At 34.2% G+C, this 22103-nt stretch overlaps 1 protein-coding gene across 1 annotated transcript in view; it reads left to right on the top strand.

Annotated features, from left to right (window-relative positions):
• The window catches only part of piezo2a (piezo-type mechanosensitive ion channel component 2a), a 131977-nt gene that overhangs the window by 1403 nt on the left and 108471 nt on the right, over positions 1-22103 (top strand). The window contains exon 2 of the mRNA XM_016440611.1: positions 10022-10117. Within this exon, the coding sequence (XP_016296097.1) occupies positions 10022-10117 (96 nt within the window). The remainder of the gene's footprint in view (positions 1-10021; positions 10118-22103) is intronic.

The raw sequence follows: 22103 nt of genomic DNA, 5'->3' as shown, positions 1-22103 counted from the left end.
TCTCTCCCCCTCTCTCTCTCTCTCTCTCTCTCTCTCTCTCTCCTCCGCTTGGGTTTTCCCCTCTCGCTGAGATACTTCATATTTACACTCTCAATTGTCTGTTTTTGAGCAACCGTTTTCTTCTGTTCCTCTGCGTCCTGATAGTGTTTTCACAGATTTCACAACTTCTTAAAGGAACACTCCACTATTTTTGAAAATAGGCTAATTTTCCAACTCCCCTAGAGTTAAACAGTTGAGTTTTACTGTTTTCGAATCCATTCAGCCGATCTCCGGGTCTGGCGGTAGCACTTTTAGCTTAGCTTAGCATAGATCATTGAATCTGATTAGACCGTTAGCATCTCGCTCAAAAATGACCAGAGGCTTATTGGAAGTTACCTAGCTGGTATCTTTCATCCATGTTTTAATATTAAACATACAGTTCTGTTGTGCAGCATCTTATTTGACAAAAAAATTAAATGCAATGTTTTGTTGTAAATTAATTGTTATATTTTCATTTGCTTGAATTGCTGACGTTTATATCAATTCATTTCATTAGACAACATTTTTGACGATGCATTTGTATTAAATCATAAAACACAGAATCCAGAAAAAAAAAAAAAAAAGTACAGTAAAATTTTGGGGAAAAATAAACCCGATTTCATGAGGCCTTAAATTAAGGGCATCTACTTAGTTTAATTAAGAACAAACATGTTCTGTTCACTCTCAAGGTCTAACAAACATGTATTTCCTTCCCCATCAATGCTTAATATTAAATATTGTGATAAATATTGGTATTTTATTGCATGGAAAAATATATATATGATCATAATATTGTTGGCCACATCGCCCAGCCCTACAGCCGGGCTAGGAAAAAGAGGACTTAAAGTCACTTTATTTAATTGCAAAAATGCTTTCTGAGTGAAGGAGGAGCTTTTGGACTTAGAGAGAGCTAGAAAGTGTCTTTCATTCGTTCTCAAGGATGATGCAAAGGTCAAATCCTGCTCTTTTGTGAACCATCTGTTTTGAGTTTTATGGCTTTTTTAAAGAGGTTGACAGAAATAATAAAATCAAATCCAAATAAAGCTTTGACTTCCGCTTTTAGCCAAATGAATGATTTTTAAATGTTACCAGTCTCAGGTCAATAAGTGAAGCATCATAAACACAAGCTGAAGTGATTTGTGTAAACGCTCTCGGGTGGGATGGTGACGAAGGTGAGCGTAGATTTCAGTATACCTAAATATTTTGTTTGCACATATACAGGAAGTAAACAGCTGTTATTTACTTTTATAAGACGATGTGATACACAAAGATACATCCAGCATCAAATATTTGCGGCTGCTTCCTTTTGTTACAGCTCTCTTCATGCTTTCTAAGGCCAGAAACATCATCTACCTGTATGCAAACTCTGCGTTATGTTGAAATATGAATTGCAATCTGAACGTAAAAATATGAGCATTTGACCTTGCGTAGGTAGAAGCGTTTATGTTCACGTACTTGCATGCGTTTCAGGCTTTAAGTACACTATGAAGATCTGCTTGAGAAGTCCACGTCTCTGGGTTTTGTTTGTGTTTAAACTGGAGTTTGGAGCTGGTTAAACCACACATAGTGTTTTGTTAGACAGCTGCTTCATTTGGGGCTTTGCAGAGACTTTTAATGTCATTTGAAACATTAAAGACATGCTGTTCACAGTCACGCTCTCATTACGGCTCTTTATTCCTCTAAATGGCCCACTATGAAGTCACAGAGGACTAGTAGACACGTTTAACCTGGTGCCCTTCAGCTGGGTTCGGCTGTAACTTTAGTATTTCTGAAGCCTTTGCTGTTGTTTGGAAGCAAACACGATTTGTTTGGTAAAGCAATACCAAGCTCAAATGAAACTAAATGTTGTTCAAGTCAAAATCTGAAGTCGGAATTGAGCCTGTTTACTTTACCTTACACTGTAAAAAAAAAATCTGTGACATTTACGGTAAAATACCGGCAGCTGTGGTTGCCAGAACTTCACCGTAAAAATATGGTAGCAACATTTTAGGTTTTACAGACTTGACTTAAATTCACAATAAAATACCGTATTTCATTAACTGATGTAATGTTAATAAACCAACACATTGAGGTACTAATATCTGTTTTGAACCATTGTAATGCACTGATAACCACCAAAAACTGGTGATGATGAGAAAGTCACACGATGAACCAAAGCTCATCACAAACAGCTTTTCTACGAGCTGAGGAGGGCAATACTTATATATAGAAGGTGCACAGTTTCATTCACACAAACACTAAACACCATCACGGTGACACACATGAAACTGAAATGATGCAATAAACATTCATTTAACAACATTAGATGAAAGATTAAACCCTAATGTACACAACTGATAAGAAAAAAACTAAGAAGAAACGTTATTTCAACAAAAAAACATCAAATATGAAGTGTCATACAGGGAATTCTGGGAGTGTCAATTTACGGTTTTTCACTGTAAATTAAACAATGACTTTTTCTTTTTCACTTCCAAAACCCGTATTTTTAAGAGTATTTTACTGTAAAATTACGTTAACTGTAATTACATTTATTCACCGAATATATTATGGAAACTTACTGTTAACCAATTAACAGGTTTTTACTGTAGCATTTTTACAGTCTTTTACTGTTAAAATCACAATCATTTTTTACAGTGTAGGGATAATGTCAGTCAGTGGCCAAATAGCTACTCATTTTAAGCAAATTCTGGAATGTAATGCCCATTTCTTTCACAATCGCATCACTTCCAAGGGATAAAATCAAGTCCCACCCCATTTTTGTGTTGAATGTCAAATATATATATAACCCAGGCTCATTGGAATAATGTGCTTGTGGTGACATTTTTGTGAAATGATATTGCGTTGCTTTGTGCACGTTTCACAACACTTTTAAAGTGAAATGTTCAGTGAGCGGTGTTAATTATAAAGATAATGATAAAGTTTTAATAATTGTTCTAATTCTGTGAGTCGATAACAATATCGACTGGAATCAGTGCTATTTTAGTATCATTGAGAAACTGTTATATTTTATTCATAGTTTTTATGTTTATATTTTCTGATTTTATTTAACGTTTTAGTAATATTGTTTTGTTTGTTTTTTGTCCCTTTTTTTTGTTTTAGTTATTGTAGCGCAAGTTAAACTGAATTAAAATGAAAAACGATGCCTTGCATCGTTTAAATAAAACGTTCTGGCAACACTTAAAGCTCTATATTTTATGCATTATAGAGGTGCTTATAATCATATGTTTTAATGCGTTATCTCTTTTCATAAATAATAGTAACCAAAGTTATATGCATTAAATTAAAGTTAAAATGCATTATAATAATTGAAAGTTTGTGTGTCATGTTTTAATTCATTATTCTTTCTAAAGGTGTAGCAATAAGTGTTATAACTTATTATAACTGTTTACAATTATCCATGAGATCATACAATTCATGCATTAAAATTACTTTTATAATTCATTATATATAAAGGCTTTAAACAAAGTGTTACCAAAGTTTTTATTTTATTTTATTTTATTTTATTTCATTTACTTTAATTTCATTTAATTTCATTTTTTATATATATTTTTTATTTTAAAGATTAAGTAGAGATTTTTATGTATGTATTTATTTTTATTGTTTCAGATTTAGTTTAATAAACTATAACAGTTTTTTGAACGACAAAAACATTGAAAGCCAGTCAGAATCCACTTTAATGAACTTGAGCATTTAAAGCAGCAGACGACACAACTACAGCACACTTATAATGAACAGACGGTGTGGACACTAATGTATTTATAGTTATCTTTATAGTTTTATATATCATTATAGTTATCGTTCTTGCAGCGAACGGGCCTTAATTCCACAGTAAAGTCGTGGAGAAGGTCTGTTATCTACTGTCAGTTGTGTAGAGCTATAGCACAGCTCACACAGAAATCACTTTCGAACCAAGCCAGTGAATGTATGTCACCAACTTGAGCTATCACGGAAAATCTTTTGCCCTCATGCAAAATTCCCAATCATGGATTCCTATTGAAGTTTGGAGTCATGCTCTATTCAGCCACGGTTTAGTCAGACTCTGTGCTTTTTCTGGCGTCTCCACGCCCTTTTGTGTCTGAATCCAGGCAGGCTGCCACCCTACACAGCAGACAAAAGCTCTCCGCATTAGAGGAGCTGAAGGATTCACGAAACATCAGCGATCGCAGGGTTTCTCCTGCAGAAAATCAGCTGGCACGCCACTGAGGAGAAGTTTTAGCTCTGCATGAGATCTAACTGTAAATGTTAATGATGTCTTGGAGTTTGAAGGAGACAGTGGAGATTTCACCTCAAAGCCCGTAGTGAACAGACGTGCTCTTATGTTCATAATAATGCGCTAAGTGTTTTAAAGCTTTCCATATCATAGACTGGATCGCTGCGTTTAATCATATATACACTACCAGTCAAACGCTTTTGAACAGTAAGATTTTTAAAGATTTGTTTTTTAAAGAATTCTCTTTTGCGCACCAAGCCTGCATTTATTTGATCCAAAGCACATCAAAAACAGTACAATCTTGAAATATTTCTATATTAATTTAAAACAACTGTTTTCTATTTGAATGCATTTTTAAACTGTAATGTATTTCTGTGATGCGCAGCTGTATTTTCAGCATCATTACTCCAGTCTTCGGTGTCACATGATCTTCAGAAATCATTCTAATATGCTGATTTGCTGCTCAAAAAAATATTTATTATTATTATTATTATGTTGAAAAGAGCTGAGTAGATTTTTTTCAGGTTTCTTTGATGAATAGAAAGTTCAGAAGAACAGCATTTATCTGAAATAGAAATATTTTGTAACATTATAAATCTCTTTATCATCACTTTTGATCAATTTAAAGCATCCTTACTAAATAAAAGTATTAATTTATTTAAAAAAAAAAAAATACTTGCTACAAGCTATTGAATGGTAGAGTGTATAATGTTACAAAGGCATTTTTATTTCAGATAAATGCTGATCTTTGGATCTTTCTATTCATCAAAGAATCCTGAAAAAAAATGTACTCAACTGTTTTAAATATTGATGATAATAATAATAATAATAAAAAATATTGAGCTGCATATTAGAATGATTTCTGAAGATCATATGACACTGAAGACTGGAGTAATGATGCTGAAAATACAGCTGCACATCACAGGAATACATTACATTTTAAAACATATTCAAATAGAACGCAGTTATATTAAATAGGAAAACTATTTCACAATATTAGAAATAAATTACAGTTTAACAGATATTCACATAGAAAACAGCTGTTTTAAATAGTAAAAATATTTCACAATTTTACTGCTTTTGCTGTATTTAGAATCAAATAAATGCAGGCTTGGTGAGCAGAAGAGACTTCTTTAAAAAACACTAAAATGTTACTGTTCAGAAGCTTTTGACTGGTCGTGTATGATGCCATATTTCATTTCCAGGGAGAGTCATCATATACAGGGTGGTTTGAAATGGTCCAAAGCCAGTTTTATATTAAATACGTTCTGACCTTCTGGGTGTTGCTTTTTCTTCTCGCGCTGCATAGTAGGGCTATTCATGGAGTTTTATCTTAAACGCTTCTTGTCTGTAATCTGACAGCTCACCCTCTGAAATACATTCGACTACCTGAGAGGACCTTTTGTGCAACACTGGCCGAGCAAGAACTAAACTCAGAGCGTCTCTCAGCCTGCTGTACTTCACACCTCACAGAAGAAAGAGCACAGCATTGTTACCCGAGCCAAGCTCTCTGTTCTCTGCCGCTGAACATCTGAGAGTCCTGAGTCTTATCATTTCTCTAGACTAATGCAACCTTCCTTACCTCAGCATTTGGGATTTTATTTCATCATTTTCTTCTAGTTTGCAAATATATTGTCATATGACGTAAAAACACAGTATATGAAACATATATGTATATCTAGCCCATACATACATATACGTGTGTGTGTGTGTGTGTGTGTGTATAAAGCATATTTGGACATACCCATCCAAAAAACCTGTCAATTATACAGGTATTGTCGATTATATATATGAGTACATGAGTTTGGACGTTTTAGAGAAATGCTTAATTAATAACAATTGAATTAAACCCGACTAAATCAGTCGACTAAAACTAAAGCAATTCAGTTGCCTGAAATATGACTAAAACTAAATGCCATTTTAGTCAAAAGGCTATGACTAAAACTGAATCTGTCAAAATGAACGCTTTCTCATAATTATAAAAGTGATAAATGATTAAATGCAAGTGATGTGAGGTTTTAGTTTTTAAAACATGTAAATAACTGGATGTTTTGAACAGTTACACTCTTAAAAATAAAGCTGCTTAAAAGGTTGTTCACAGCGATGCCATAGAAAAACCATTTTTTGGTTTCACAAAGAACCATTCAGTCAAAGAACCATCTCTTTCTTAGCTTTTAATAATCTGAAGAACCTTCTTTCGCCACAAAGAAGCTTTTGTGAGACAGAAAGGTTCTTCAGATGTTAAAGGTTCTTTATGGAACCATTTAGACAAAACGGTTCTTCCGTGGCATCACTGTGAAGCAGCTTTGTTTGTAAGAGTGTAGCTGTGAAGCTGGAGCGTGGAGCGTGGTTTGCTGGAGTTTGGGACAGCTGTGTACCTGCTGTGTTTGTGGGTGGTGTGAAGTGACGAGCGGACGCTGAAGGTTAACAATGGAGCTCATCTGCAGACAAAACAAACACGCTGGACCTTCACTGCTCATGTGTGCATGGACAAGACCAAACCAAAGCTCTTGCTTCTGTTTTTCAGTGCCATTTCATCAACTTTCTATAGACATCCACGGTTTTACAACACAAAAATATACTTTTAATCAGCACTTTTGTCTTGTTTACCAGTAAAATGTTAACCTCAGTTATTATAGGTAACTAAAACAAAAAAAAAAACGTAACAAAAATGCTTGAAATAAAATAAACGTTAACTGAAATCAAATCACAAAAAAAACTGAAATAAAATAAATATAATAAAATAAAATTAATGCAAAACAAAAAATGACTAAAAATGTTAAAATGGAAAATATAAAAATTAAAATATATATAAGAAAACTAAATCTATGATAGTATTACAATCATACTAAAATAACACTGATGTAACCATACTTAAAACAAGATAAATTGTGTAAGATATTAAGACTTATTTTTCACATAATACCTTAAATTAAATGAATATTTATTAGGAATTTAATTTATTAATTTCAATGAACTGTGAGCACAACCATACTTTAAAGTTCATTATTCACTTTATTCACAAAGAAGAACCTTTTTGTCTAAATGGTTCCATAAAGAACCTTTAACATCTGAAGAACCGTTCTGTTTCACAAAAGCTTATTATAAAATAAGATTTTTATATACAAAAGATTATAAAAAGCTAAGAAAGAGATGGTTCTTTGACTGAATGGTTCTTTGTGGAACCAAAAATGGTTCTTCTATGGCATCGCTGTGAACAACCTTTTAAGCACCTTTATTTTGAAGGGTTCCCCTTCTGCAGAGTTTGTGTTATTCATGAATAAATCTCCCAGTATTGTTTCTCTGTATCTGCACTCTCGTTATGGTTTCTTATAAATGTGATGACTCGGGCTATGTTTGCTTTACACTCACTGTCCACTTTATTAGGTACACCTTGCTAGTACCGGGTTGGACCCCCTTTTGCCTTCAGAACTGCCTTAATTCTTCGTGGCATAGATTCAACAAGGTGTTGGAAACATTCCTCAGAGATTTTGGTCCATATTGACATGATAGCATCACGCAGTTGCTGCAGATTTGTCGGCTGCACATCCATGATCCACGTTCAAAGTCACTTAAATCCCCTTTCTTCCCCATTCTGATGCTCGGTTTGAACTTCAGCAAGTCGTCTTCACCACATCTAGATGCTTAAATGCATTGAGTTGCTGCCATGTGATTGGCTGATTAGCAATTTGTGAAAGTAGCAAGAATTGTTATAAAGTGTTATCATTTATTTTTATTTCCGTTTTAGTTATTGTAGCAAAAAGCTGAAATACAAAGCTTATTATATTTCATTTAAATTCAGTTAGTGCTTATTATGTTTCAAGTAATGTATTTTTTATTATTATTATTAATACCCCCAGCTGAAACAGATAAGCTCTTAGCGATGTGCCAAACTGAGGCTTTTCAGTCCAAGTGTAAACAGAGCTGTGTGTGTGAATCAGCGAGGGAACATGGTTTTGATGCAGACGCACCTCTCTATTCCTGCCTGTGGTTTTTCTGTCCTCTCAAACGCTCATAAATTCCCCAGCATCAATGAACTGACACATTTATGCTCGACATTAATGTTTAGTTCTAATATAAAATTTGGTATTTTTGAGTATATTTTTGTGAACTTTGGTGTTATTTCAATGTCAACATCAATGTTATTTAGGTTGGGTGTAAAAGTCTTTGCCACGAATGCTGGGAAATTTAATTCCCACAGCTAACCAAATTAAACGCTTATGCCAGATCCCAGCATGGATTCATATTTTCATTCACCACGCTTGACATTAGAACCGCGCCCTGCGAACAAAATACAGCGAAACAATTTACACGAAACCAGTCAATGCTTTCTAAATGTCTTTGTGCGTTATAAAGGTATCCATAAAGCCTGCAGTGTGTAATTCGCTATTTTTCATTAACAATTGAAACCACAGTTATAAAACATTTTTTACGTGGCTTAATACTTGATTCTGATTGGACAGTCTCAGCATTCAGTCTACGTTACTTAAATATTTATATGCATAATATGCATATTTTGAAATAAATGCAAAATATATTTTTTCTACACTGCTAAATAAATAATAATAATAATAACAATAACAATAGTAATACATAGAATAAAACAAAATTCAATTTAATTCAGTTATTAAAGAAAAAAACTGTTGTTTTTACATAAAAAACAAAAACAACAACAAAAAAATGGCAGAATAATTCTGTAAAAAGACAGCAAAAATGTTTACAAAACAATCTGTAATTTTTACAGTTAAAAACTGTAATTTACAAAAAAAATAAATAAAAATAAAATACATTTTAAACACAGGGAATTCTGGGAATGTCCAGAATTTGGCTTTTCACTGTAAACTGATGACTTGTTCTTTTTCACTTCCACAAACTTTACTTTTACCAGTATTTTACTGTAAAATTACATGAAATGTCTCATTAGATCTATTACAGTTTTTATACATTAAGGGACATCTTTAACAATTTTTAAATCAATTATTTGATATTTTTACATAATTTTTAATTTGATTATGTCATTTGCATCATGGGATTTTTCATGCACCATATGATTTCTTATACTTCTTGACTTTTGGGGTGAAATGTCATTTTTCATGAGGTTCATCCAGTCTTTTGTAGTCATTGAAAGGCATTATGATCATTAAAATCAAATACTTCTTTCATGGGATCTTGAGATGATCGTTCAAGTGTCGAATCCCTTTGGTTTCTGTTGCCGGAGACGGCGTTTTTCTTGCGCTCAGGTTTAGTCCATGAGGGAATGGAGAAGAGGTTGCACTCTACAGTTAAAACAGTTTATTTTATTTTATTTTATTCCCTCTGTCCATTCATTCTCCATCAGCAAATTATTTTGATATTTATAATTTACAAAAACGAATACATTTCCCTGCATTAGATATCAAAATATCACACAAAGTGGCATCCGCAAAACAGCTCTTTTCAAGCTATGCTGCAAATCCTTTTACATTCAATTCCTTTATTTCACTTACTTGAAGCAGACAGTTAATTGAATGGTAAATGTCATATTTTGAACGCTCTTTGTGCTGGGCCTGACGTGACTGCAGTGATCTGAAGTGGATTTGCTGGAATGCTCTGTTTGACAGGATTCATGTTCGCTCACAAACCCCGAGCCCTGCGGCTGCATGCACCGAATCACAGTCCTTTAATGAATGAAGAGCGTTCTCTTTAATTACAGACTCTACTAGAACCAGCGTCTGATTTATGTGCTGTTATCACAGTCTGGAGACAGAAGACAAACACGCTCATCATTTTCTCCTGTTCTTCTTTATTTCACAGCATGTTTGTTCCGGTACAACTGGCTGTCCTTCGTCTACCTCATCTTCCTCTTACTCATCCCACTCTTCGCCGAGCCGACAAAGACAACGATGCAGGGTGAGTCTCTGAGACCCTTCAGCGGTGAATATTCCTCGTGTAATGACTTGCTTTCCATCTTTTCATGAGTAGACTGTATAAGTGTGTGATTTCTGCAGGACTGGAGCTGCTACAGTAATCCAAGCAGGTTCCCAAACACTTTTTTGAAGATATCATTTTCTTTTATTTGAAATGGTTACTGTTACACTTTGACAGAATATTTTCCCGACTCAGAACCGAGAAACAAGGTCTTACCTGCCGTAGATATTGTAGGATATTCTAGATATTCAGATCAGTGGCCAACAAATATAGGTTTAGAATTAAGTAAATTAAAATTAAATTTAGAACTTATACCAGTGTTACATGAACTAAAACTAAAACCATAAAAAAGACACGATCATTACAATAAATCTTAGCTGAAATAATATATATAAAAGCTTAAATTATTATATTTGTTTGTTATTACTTATTTTATTTCAGATAGTTGCCAAGTCAAAATTTATTTTTTTATGTAGTTTAAGCTGAAGTACTAAAATAGCCTAACTAAAACTAAATAAATGAACTCAAAACTGAAACTTAATAAAAAGCGATATACACATATAAAAATAAACAATACAAAATAAATAAATCAATCAATCACAAAACACATCAAAATGAAATTAAAATGAAAACAGTAAAATCTAATTTCAAATATTAACAAAATAGAATAGCAATGATACTAAAATAACACTAATTTATTCATACAGTTTAACTAGATAACTTCGTAAATTTTGATATCATCATTCAGTTTGGGCATTTTAATAAATAAATACATCGTTGATAAATTATAGATTAATAACACATGACCCTGCTCTTTTAAAACATTATTTATTTATTCATGTACAGTATCTGTGTATTTTTTATATTTACTATTATTATTATTATCATTAAGGTGGAAATGTTATAGCAAAACAGGGTTGAAGAACAGGTGCAAGGACAAAACAAAAAAAAAGTTATTTAAAACAATAACAACACATTTTGATTGTATGCCAACAAAAACAAAATTTGATTATTTGTGTATTTTTTTTACTGTATATAATCCGTTGAAATATAATGGTCATGAATAGATGGAAATTGGCTAAACAAACACTTAAAAATAAAATTACAATTTTATATTAAATTCTTCGAAATTTCACATTTTTTCCATTAATATGGTCAATGTGAGTAAACCTTTCAACAATAAATAATATATCAAAGTTGTATTCTTTTTATTATTTAAATGTGTATTAGGTCACTGGACACACACAGGAAGGCTCAGTTTCTTGGACAAATTGAACAAAATTTAATCTTGATATTTAATCTTGATAATCTCAATAAATGACACACTTCAAAGTGACAGTTCACATCATTGCTGTAGGAATTACAGTCGAATCTGAGTGATCAAGCAGCTCACTGAGAGTAATTACAGCTTTGAGGCCTCCGGCTGAATATCGTGAGTAATATACGGGGAGTTTGAGACATTTGTGTGTCATCCTGACACGGTCGAGCCTCGTGATTCCTCCAGAATGAGTCCCATATGATCTCAGCTCCACACGCTGTTATTAAGGTGTGTGTGTCTTTGGTTTTTATTCAGAAACATCTGTGCTGCTTCTTCAGCTGCTAGTTCTGTGAGTTCTGATGTTTAAAGAAGCTCTGCACTGCACTGAATGCTCACCGAGGGAGGAATGAGGCTCCGCTGATTTCCCAGCATTCCTCAGTGTGTCATCAGTTCATTAGTTCAGCTCTTACCTCATCAGATTCAACATGTGAGCCAAATATCTCTCTGATATCACACTTAGCACCTAGACTGATAGAGAATGGGGTTAAATGGAGACAAATTGAGATTTTTGTTCTCATGAGGAAAAGACCATAATGAATTAACACCAAGAGTCTGAAGAGTTTCATGAGAAATCTCAATAATGTCTCAAACTGAGCTCGGATTTAAACACACCAGATTTTATTCAAATTTTGATTTCAAAATCTTGAATGATCAAATTATATGAGCTGCAGTATGCAATTGACTTCAGTTTCAGAGCTCTTTTACTGTATGTCTGATCTGTATATCTGATTTCTTTGGTTTTTTTGATACACTACTGTTCAAAAGTTAGTGGTCGGTAAGATTTTTTTGTGGTTGGAAAGAAGTCTCTTCTGCTCATCTAGGTTGAATTTATTTGATAAAAAATACAGTAAAAACAGTAATGTTGTGAAATATTATTACAATGTAAAACAGCTGTTTTCTGTGTGAATACACTGTAAAATATAATGTATTTCTGTGATGCGCAGCTGTATTTTCAGCATCATTACTCCAGTCTTCAGTGTCACATGATCTTCAAAAACACTTCTGATTATTATCAATGTTGAAAACAGTTGTGCTGCACAATATTTTTTGTGGAAACCGTGATGCATTTTATTTCTCAGGATTCTTTGATTCATTTCGGCGGTTTGTTTTTTAGCCTTTCTCATGTTACTGCCTAATTTGGATGAATTGGTTATTACACTCGACATTAAAAGTTGTTTTGAATAAATGCATATGATTGTGAACTAAAGTTTATTAGCGATTTACAAAAAAGCGAAAAGGCCTTGACTAAATGTCCCATCCCAGAAAAATCAGGGAAAAATGTCCTGTCAAAACAGGAAAGGCAGCGGTTCTTTCGCAGGTCTTTAGGTCTCCTGAACTATGAAAGAGTGACCTGTGAGCAAGAAAAACTTCCTCTGGAAGGATGTTTCACTGCTTGATAAAAGCGTCTCGCCAGAACAACAACACCAGAACTTTTAATCCCTGGCTTTATGTGTTGCTTTGGACAAAATACTCCTCTCTTCTGGGTGGAGCTGTTCACTTAAAGGAATAGTTCACCCAAAAATGAAAATTAACAGAAAATATACTCACCCTCAGGCTTTCCAAGATTAGGATGAGTTTGTTTCTTCATCAGATTTGGACAAATGTAGCATTGCGTCACTTGCTCACCATTGGAGTGAATGGGTGCCGTCAGAATGAGAGTCCAGACAGCTGATAAAAACATCACAATAATCCACAAGTAATCCACAGCACTCCAGTCCATCAGTTCACATCTGGAGAAGACAAAAGCTGAAACAAACCCAGTGGATTATTGTGACGTTTTTATCAGCTGTTTGGACTCTCATTCTGACGGCACCCATTCACTCCAATGGTGAGCAAGTGCTACATTTCTCCAAATCTGATGAAGAAACAAACTCATCTGGGATGACCTGAGGGCGAACACATTTCCAGCTAATTTTCATTGTTGGTTGAATTACTCCTTTAAAGCACAGAATGAGATCATCTGTAAGAGTGAAACGAGTCTGGTTTGATCAAAATCCTCTGGAAATTACTCTCTTATGGAGTGGTGATAATGCTATAGTATTATCCGTTTACAATACAGATGTTCTTCTGCAGTAATGCTCAGTCAAAGCAAACTGCTCTGATTTATCAGCAGAAGCGGACGGGTGGTGAGGGACTGACTGAAGCTCCTGAGGTGTCAGTGCTGCTCTGAGTCTCATCTGCGAGGCTTGCAGAGGCTTGTAGCTCGTCTGAGGAGATTCCAGCCGCAGGCTCTGTGAACCCACGGCGAGATGACCTGCCTGATCTTTACACACTCCTTTCTGTCTTTATTAGCGCTGCTTGCTTAAACAAGCATTGCTGTTATTGTTGCTCATACTTATCTTTCTCATGCCCGCAAAACATGTGTGTTACGGACATGAATCATATCTAGTGATCAGACTGAGATTTTCACCTGGCCGACAATAAACCTGACAAAGAAATCCAGATGACTGACATTTCCAGACATCCAGAACCTATATTTACACAAATACATTTTTAAATTGGTATATTGTACGTTTTATTGGTACATTATAAAATTAGATCAAAAAGGAACAAATATTTTATTAAATAAGTGACTCGATTTGGTGTTATTTTAGTATCATTGAGATAGTATTGTAATTTTTATTAATACTTTGAATTTGTTTTTATTTTTGTATTTTTCATTTTAATTTTAGTTACACATTTAGTAGTTTTGTATTTTTGTCATTTAAACTCTATTTCTTTTTTAAACTCATTTTATATTATATTTTTCAGTTTTATTATTATTTTTTTATTTTAGTACATCAAATTAACCTAAATGAAAATTAGAAAAGTTTGTCATGACAAATTGTTTTTATGGTTTTACGACTTACAACTCTCTTATGACTTTTAATGTTATTCTCATAATATTACAACTTATTTTTATTTTATTCTCAAAATTGTATTACTTAAATATCATAATGTTGTGATTTTACTCCTGAAACTGTGACTTTTGTACAAAACCTATTTATGCATTTTGTTAATTTGCTCATTTTTGTATTATTTATTTCTTTTTAACAGTGTTTTGAGCTTTCCCTGAGCACTTATTCTCACAACTAATAATGCACATTAAAATTTAAAATTGTACTTAAAAAAAAAAAAAACTTTAAATAACTAAGGGCTCCAAACTCTTTAAAGAAATCTTTTTTTTTTTTTGTAATCATGTATTGCATTTAAAGTGTCACTAAATTTGGCCATGCATAATTTTACTTCTGAAAGTCTCATGAAAGACTCGACAAACATTTGAGCCATTGCTGTTCCACATATGGAGCTGATTTAAGCACAGCTGTTAAGTGGGAACCGTGGATCTCTTATACGCCGATGGCTGAGGGTCACGGGTTCAGACGGTGGACAGATGAAGACGGTTCCCATCCGTGCATGATCTTTACCCCACTGCACGCTTCCGGCATCATGTGATTGCATTCAGTCTGCAATCCATCATATAATAGAGACAAACATAAAGCGCTATATAGCTGTTCAGTGGGCAATTTGAAATCACTTGCATGTGAGAAAGACCTAGAAACATTGAGTAATAAACAAAAATACAGTAGTAGGACGTGGTGTTGTAGTAGTCTGAGACGTCCTTCAGAAGTCATCTGCTCTCATGTCTTTAAGGTGAATGGCCGCTGATCTTTATATGTAGTCTATGGGCTGAGAGTGGTTCAGTGAGGTGGTTGGTTTTGTTCAGGCCTCGGAGTGAGTCATTACAGCCAGATTACAGGCCTTTACCTGTCTTTAGCCTGGATTGCTGTAAGGTGATGATATGCGTTTGGGCAGATCTCCGGGGGACACATGAAGCCCGAGCTGGATTTGAACACATGTGAGAGTTTCTTTAGCACAGTCAGACATTTTATTGCAGCTCACAAATTATCTTGGTAATAGGCTATGCATTATATAAATAATTAATTCATACTGGAATCTGTGAAACGTGCGAAAGCCTGTTTCCTCCACAGGATTAAAAATGTAAAAAGTAATTGAGACTTTTTATCTCACAATTCCGACTTCTTCTCAGAATTGCAAGATACAAACTCAGAATTGAGATTCAAACTCACAACTGCGAGAAAAATTCAGAACTGTGATAAAAAGAAGTCACAATTGCCTTTATTTTTTATTCCGTGGTGGGTAAAATTTTTTTTTAACATTTTAAATTCTCAGAATTCTGAGGAAAAAAGTTCCGAAAAAAAAATTCTAACTCAGAATTCTGAGAAAAAAAAAATGGTCAGAATTGTGAGATTTTGATCTTTTTTTTTTTTTGCCATGGAATAAAATAATAATGATGATAATAATAATAATACATTTTAAAAAAATAAACAGAATTGTGAGATGGAAACTCAAAACTGTGAGGAAAAAAGAGTTTATATCTCTGAATTGTAAGTTTACATCTCGCAATTCAGTGTTTTGTTTTTTTTTCGCCATGGAATAAAAACGATTTTTAAAGTCAGGATTGTGGAGTTACAAACTCAAAATTTAGAGAAAAAAATACAGAATTGTAAGATACAATTTTTTTTTTTTAAAGTGGAAACAAGCTTCCATAGAAACGTGAGTTATACAGCAAGTGAAATCTTCTCTGTGTCCCACCGATGAAAGAAAGTGATTCAAGTTTTTGTTTGACATGAGTGTGAGGGAATTTTTGGTGAACTGTCCCTTTAAGTTTTTGTTGGAGAAACATTGATGTAATGAGAACGCAGGAGAAAGAGAGATATAAGAGATGATGTGTGTTCCTTCCCGAGGAAGCAGAACTCAATGGAGATCTCGTCCGAGCCGGCCTCACCTCACTTCCTCGGGAGCGATGATTCATATCCTTATGGGCAGTCGTCTTCATTTATTCACTTGTTTATTTTTGGAACGCAGTCAGTACCGAGGAAATCTTGCTGTTGGGAGTAGTTCATCAACTTCGTATGATGTTTAATGTTCCTGAAAGAAGTCTCTTCTGCTCACCAATGCTGCTTTTACTTGATCAAAAATACAACAAAAACAATGAAATATTATTATAATGTAAAACAGCTGTTTTCTATGTGAATATCTGTTAAGCTGTAATGTATTTCTGTGATGCGCAGCTGTATTTTCAGCATCATTACTCCAGTCTTCAGTGTCACATGATCTTCAGAAATCATTCTAATATGCTGATTTGCTGCTCAAGAAACATTTCTGATTATTATCAATGTTGAAAACAGTTGTGCTGCACAATATTTTTGTGGAAACCGTGATGCATTTTATTTTTCAGGATTCACAGATGAATAGAAAGTTCAAAAGAACAGCATTTATGTGATATAATTTTTTGCTAATCTCTTTACTATCACTTTTGATCAGTTTAATGCTGAATACATTATTAATTATTTATTACTGTATTAATTTCTTTAAAAAAAAAAATCATACTGACCACAAACTTTTGAACCGTGGTGCACATATTATATAAAACTTGACTCAAAGCAGCTTTAAGCACTGAAATAAGAAATGAGTTCAGGAAAATGTAAATGTTCAAATGTAACAACCATAATTCAAATATATGGAATTATTCAATAGATTACTACATACATTTCAGTCTGTTTGTCATACAAAGCTATTGTGTGACTACAGAAGGCTTAATATATTGTTTAAGTAATATAAATGGTGCTTTTATGGATCTTGACAGCCCCTGATCACGATATGGCATTGTTGCATGCGAGCAGCATTAACATTCTTCGAAACATCTCCTTTTGTGTTCTACAGAAGAAAGTGAGTTGTCCAGGTTTGAGTGAGTAAATGGAGTCAGGATTTTTGTCTCTGTGAACACCATTGTTCATTGAGATCTCACAACTGTACTGCAAATCCTAGTTCAGTCATATTCCTAGATTGTTAAAAACAAGAACAGCTGCTTTAGATATATTGTGGGTAATATATATATATATATCACAGACTGAACTGAGTTTACCTGCTGTCCAGTGCATTTCATGTTAGTCCCACATTTCTGAGGCCAAACCGTAAGCTGTATTACATTGTTGTAAAACAGAGTTTGATAAGTTTGTGGCACCAGACCGGAGTATAAATAAGCATAAAGCACTGACACTGCAATATATCTAGTATGTTTAAAGAAGGAAATGCGCTCTCACACTGCTAAATGAACTCTGCAGTCCTGGATCTATTTCACACCCACACAGCTTCATTTGCTTACTTTTTTCCTTTTTTTAATCATTTTTGTATGTGTATTGAAGTCATTTATATAGCAGCGTTCTGATCTACACTCTTAAAAATAAAGCTGCTTCACGATGCCATAGAAGAACCTTTTTGTCTAAAAGGTTCCATAAAGAACCTTTAACACCTGAAGAACCTTTCTGTCTCACAAAAGGTTCTTTGGGGCGAAAGAAGGTTCTTCAGATTACAAAAAGGTAAGAAAGAGATGGTTCTTTAAAGAACCTTTGACTGAATGGTTCTTTGTGGAACCAAAAATGGTTCTTCTATGGCATCGCTTGAAGAACCTTTTGAAGCACCTTTATTTTTAAGAGTGTAATATGGGTCGCGATCTGTAAGTCTGTAATAAACTGTGCCATACGGGACTTTTCCTGTGCTACAGAGATTTGCTGGGGTTTTTATAAATGAATCAGAGCTTGTGATGAGTCACTTTCTTGACACGTAAACTCAGAAACCAGACGCTGAGCGAAATACTGACCAAAGCATCTGAACAATAAACAACTCTTCAAGCATTTTGGTTTTAAAAAGTTCAAAGTGTAACATAAAGCAGCGTGTTTTAATTCAGTGATTCACGCCACGAGTAAAAGCACAACAAAACGCTGAGATTAGAATTGATTTGTGTGTATTTATCAGTAATATAGTTCACCAACTCGACTGTAGATTGATTGCATTTACCCCAATAATGCAAAATGTGCAGTGCATGTGTAATTTCACATTGACTTGTGAACTCAGGTCATTTATTCAGAATTAAGAGTCCGAATGATCTGTTTTATAATTATAATCTTAGAACTCTTTTGTCTAATCTTAAATCTAGCTTGAATATTTATCTTAAATCAATGTTAAATAAAACAAATAACATTTGTATCTTTTGTGCTACTGACATTAATGATTTTAGTTGTTTTTCTTTCATTTAATTTAATCTTTTATTTTTTTTATATATATAATATGTACACTACTGTTCAAAAGTTAGCGGTCTGTATTTTTTTTTTTTTTTGGGGTATGAAATTTATATTTTTATTCTCCAAGGACACTTTTAATTTATCAAAAGTGACAGTAAGGCCATTTATAATGTTACAAAAGATTTCTATTTCAAGTAAATGCTGTTCTTACGAACTTTCTATTCATCTGTGAATCCTGAAAAATAAAATGCATCACGGTTTCCATAAAAATATTGTGCAGCACAACTGTGTTCAACATTGATAATAATCAGAAATGTTTCTTGAGCAGCAAATCAGCATATTAGAATGATTTCTGAAGATCATGTGACACTGAAGACTGGAGTAATGATGCTGAAAATACAGCTGCGCATCACAGAAATAAATTACAGTTTAACACATATTGACATAGAAAACAACTGTTTTCAATTGTAATAATTTGTAATTTTTTGTAATAATTAAGAGACTTTTTTTTTTTTCAAAAACACTACAAATTCGTACCAATCCCAAGTTTTTGAACGAAGTGTATGTACTGTGCATATAGTAGTTGCTCTCTGGCTTAAAGTGGTTGTAGTGCAAGAATGAATTGATTCAAATCAATTATGTCAATTATGAGAGGAGAGACATTCCCATAAGAGTTAACATTTTATAGCCTGTGTGATTAAATTAGACTCTGTCCTGCACATTGCTGTCAATTGTGAATCTCAGATTTTGCTTTTAAGTCCCTAAAAGCTTTTGGAGATCTGATGGTATCGACTGAGGTTCTGCTGTCGTCAGTGCTGCTGCATTGTCTGTACGTTGCGGTCAATCGATCAATGCTGATATCCACAGATAGTCCTTTTATAACCCTTCCCATCTTACGTTTACAAAAAACAAGCCAACTTGCAACACCAATATCTCTGTCCAGAGGAGCCAAGGGGATTTTTGATGGTCCAAACCATCTGCAGCTTTCAATTTGGCAATATTGAATACGATTACAAGTCCGGCCCATTTTTCTGGAGCTCTCAGACAATGAAGATGCACACATTTTCACTATTACACACCGCACACAAACACTGCGACTCGTTCAGTCGCCTGAAATGGATGCAATGGCTCATCGGGGAACAGAATAATGAGAAACCACGGCCTTTAGTCCTCCGCCACTAAATAACAAACACATCTGGTCTATATTTGCTCGTCCTGTGCCGGTTTCTTCTTTCTGCCGCGGAGGAGCTCAAAGTCACTCAAATTCCTGCTGCACCTCATAATGGCTTCAGTACATGGTGCGACGGATCCGCGCTCTCTATTTGCTCACAGTCGTCACCGGCACATATTCCATCCACCGAACGATTGACTAATGCATTTTTTCATCACTCTATGCACTTAGTCAAAAGAAAAAGCCTTTGACGTACTGTTGATTTGCTGCTGTTGAAGAGAGCGTTTTCTAATTACAGTAAACAGTAAAACCGATGGCATGAGCAGACCTGTAAAACATTTTCATAACCGTAAACCATTGTAAAGATGGTAAAATCTTGGCAGACAGCGATTTCCGATTCCTCAGGTGCTTTAGACATTATTATTGGTAGGTGTTAATACATTGATGCTCCAAAAATGAATGTTTGTGAAAACATCAGTCTGCTTTCTGCACGGTATTTAGCCTAAACTTGATTGTCACAGATATGTTTGTTCAATCATTTTTTATTCGTTTTAAAACCCCATAAAATGGTTTGATCAACACAATTGCTTTCCTGTATTGATGTAAATATTCAATAGCCTTTTGCTTACAATACAGCTACATAGGCTATATAAAAAATATGAGATAATGTTTCTGGTTAACTTTCCTGGAAGGGAAGGAATTAATATTTTAAATTTGCACTTAAGACTGTAGTCAGTTAATGCATTTGAAAAAAGTCTCTCCTGCTCACCCAGGCTGCATTTATTTAATCATAAATGCAGTAAAACTATGAAATATTATTAAAATTTTAAATAGCTGTTTTCTATGTGAATATGTGTTAAACTGTAATGTATTTCTGTGATGCGCAGCTGTATTTTCAGCATCATTACTCCAGTCTTCAGTGTCACATGATCTTCAGAAATCATTCTAATATGCTGATTTGCTGCTCTACAAACATTTCTGATTATCATCAATGTTGAAAACTGCACAATATTTTTGTGGAAACTGTGATACATTTTATTTTTCCGGATTCACAGATGATTAGAAAGTTCAGAAGAGCAGCATTTATTTGAAATAGAAATATTTTGGAACATTAGAAATGTCTTCCCTGTCACTTTTGACCAATTTAATGCATCTTTGATTAAAAGTATTAATTTATCAACAACAACAACAACAAAAATGCTACTGACTAAATTATGATCAGTAGTGTAAGTATCTACAGGTTTATTTTGTTAACTTTTAGGACACTATCACATAGATTGCATCAACAATCATATATAAATGCCATAAAACTAGTGGATAATTAGACAAAAAAACGTCCAACAAAATCACTTTTTTCTAGTTCTTTCTAAAAGTTTTATAATTCTATAATGAGGAAGCTTTTAGCCTTGGTTGTGCTTCCTAATGTTTTAAGAAATTGAGTTACGGTGTGCTACGGAAACAGCCGTGTCTGAGGACTGATACATAATATTTCATCAAAATCCACAGGGAACCAAACGATCCGCTCTCATTACCTCTGATATTTTGAATATGACTGTAAATGTGCTCTTGTGAATTAATGAGGCCTGCATTTAATCAAAATAGACTCTTGCGCTTACAAGCCCACGTTTGACTGTGATTTTAGACTCACTAATAGTATGCATACTTATATTTGTAATGTTTCAGACCTCGTTTTCTACCTCAGCCACTTCCTTGACCACCATTTATTGGTTCCAAAGCCTTCATAAATCAAATACAAACACAGTTCTTAGCATTTTTGCCCATGCAAACCCTAAAGTAGGGTGAAATTTCATCCCGCTTTCTTACAGATACTTTTAGAATTCTTTAATTTGTGATATGATCTGTCCCGAATTGACAATTAAATTAAGCACTTGTTGATTTGCATATGATGTCATGTCCTCATTCGGGCCGGATGGGTTGTGGGTGTTTTTTAATATCCTAAAATTCATGTTTGATGCTATCTGTGCTATTCCCAGGATCCTTTGATAGCGGACCAACTCCCACCCAACCCAAACCCTTCTCTTCTTTCATAAAAAATGTTTAAATGCACAAATCAAATCTCTTTTTGACCCCTTTATGGCCTGTAACGTGCATTACTCACAGCGTTGTTTCATTTAGATTTTTCTGAACTCACACTGAGCCTCGTGATCCTAAATGATGAACAGCCCAAACACTGCCAAAACTATCAGCGCTAAATGAATGCCCAGAGCGAGAGAGAAACGGAGAGAGCTGTAATACAAGGCTGAATTTCCGCTAATAGCAGTGGATTACGGCAGCTCTTTTCTATTAAGAGCAGAAGGACAGGTTCAACTTGATGAACTTTCACCATGACACGTGGAGGATCATCTCCCCTGTGCGCCTCAGCACGCTAAAAGAGCT

Source organism: Sinocyclocheilus anshuiensis, unplaced genomic scaffold (genome assembly GCF_001515605.1).
Source record: "Sinocyclocheilus anshuiensis isolate Anshui unplaced genomic scaffold, SAMN03320099.WGS_v1.1 scaffold79, whole genome shotgun sequence".
NCBI lineage: Eukaryota > Metazoa > Chordata > Actinopteri > Cypriniformes > Cyprinidae > Sinocyclocheilus > Sinocyclocheilus anshuiensis.
This window is presented reverse-complemented; position numbering and strand designations above follow the sequence as displayed.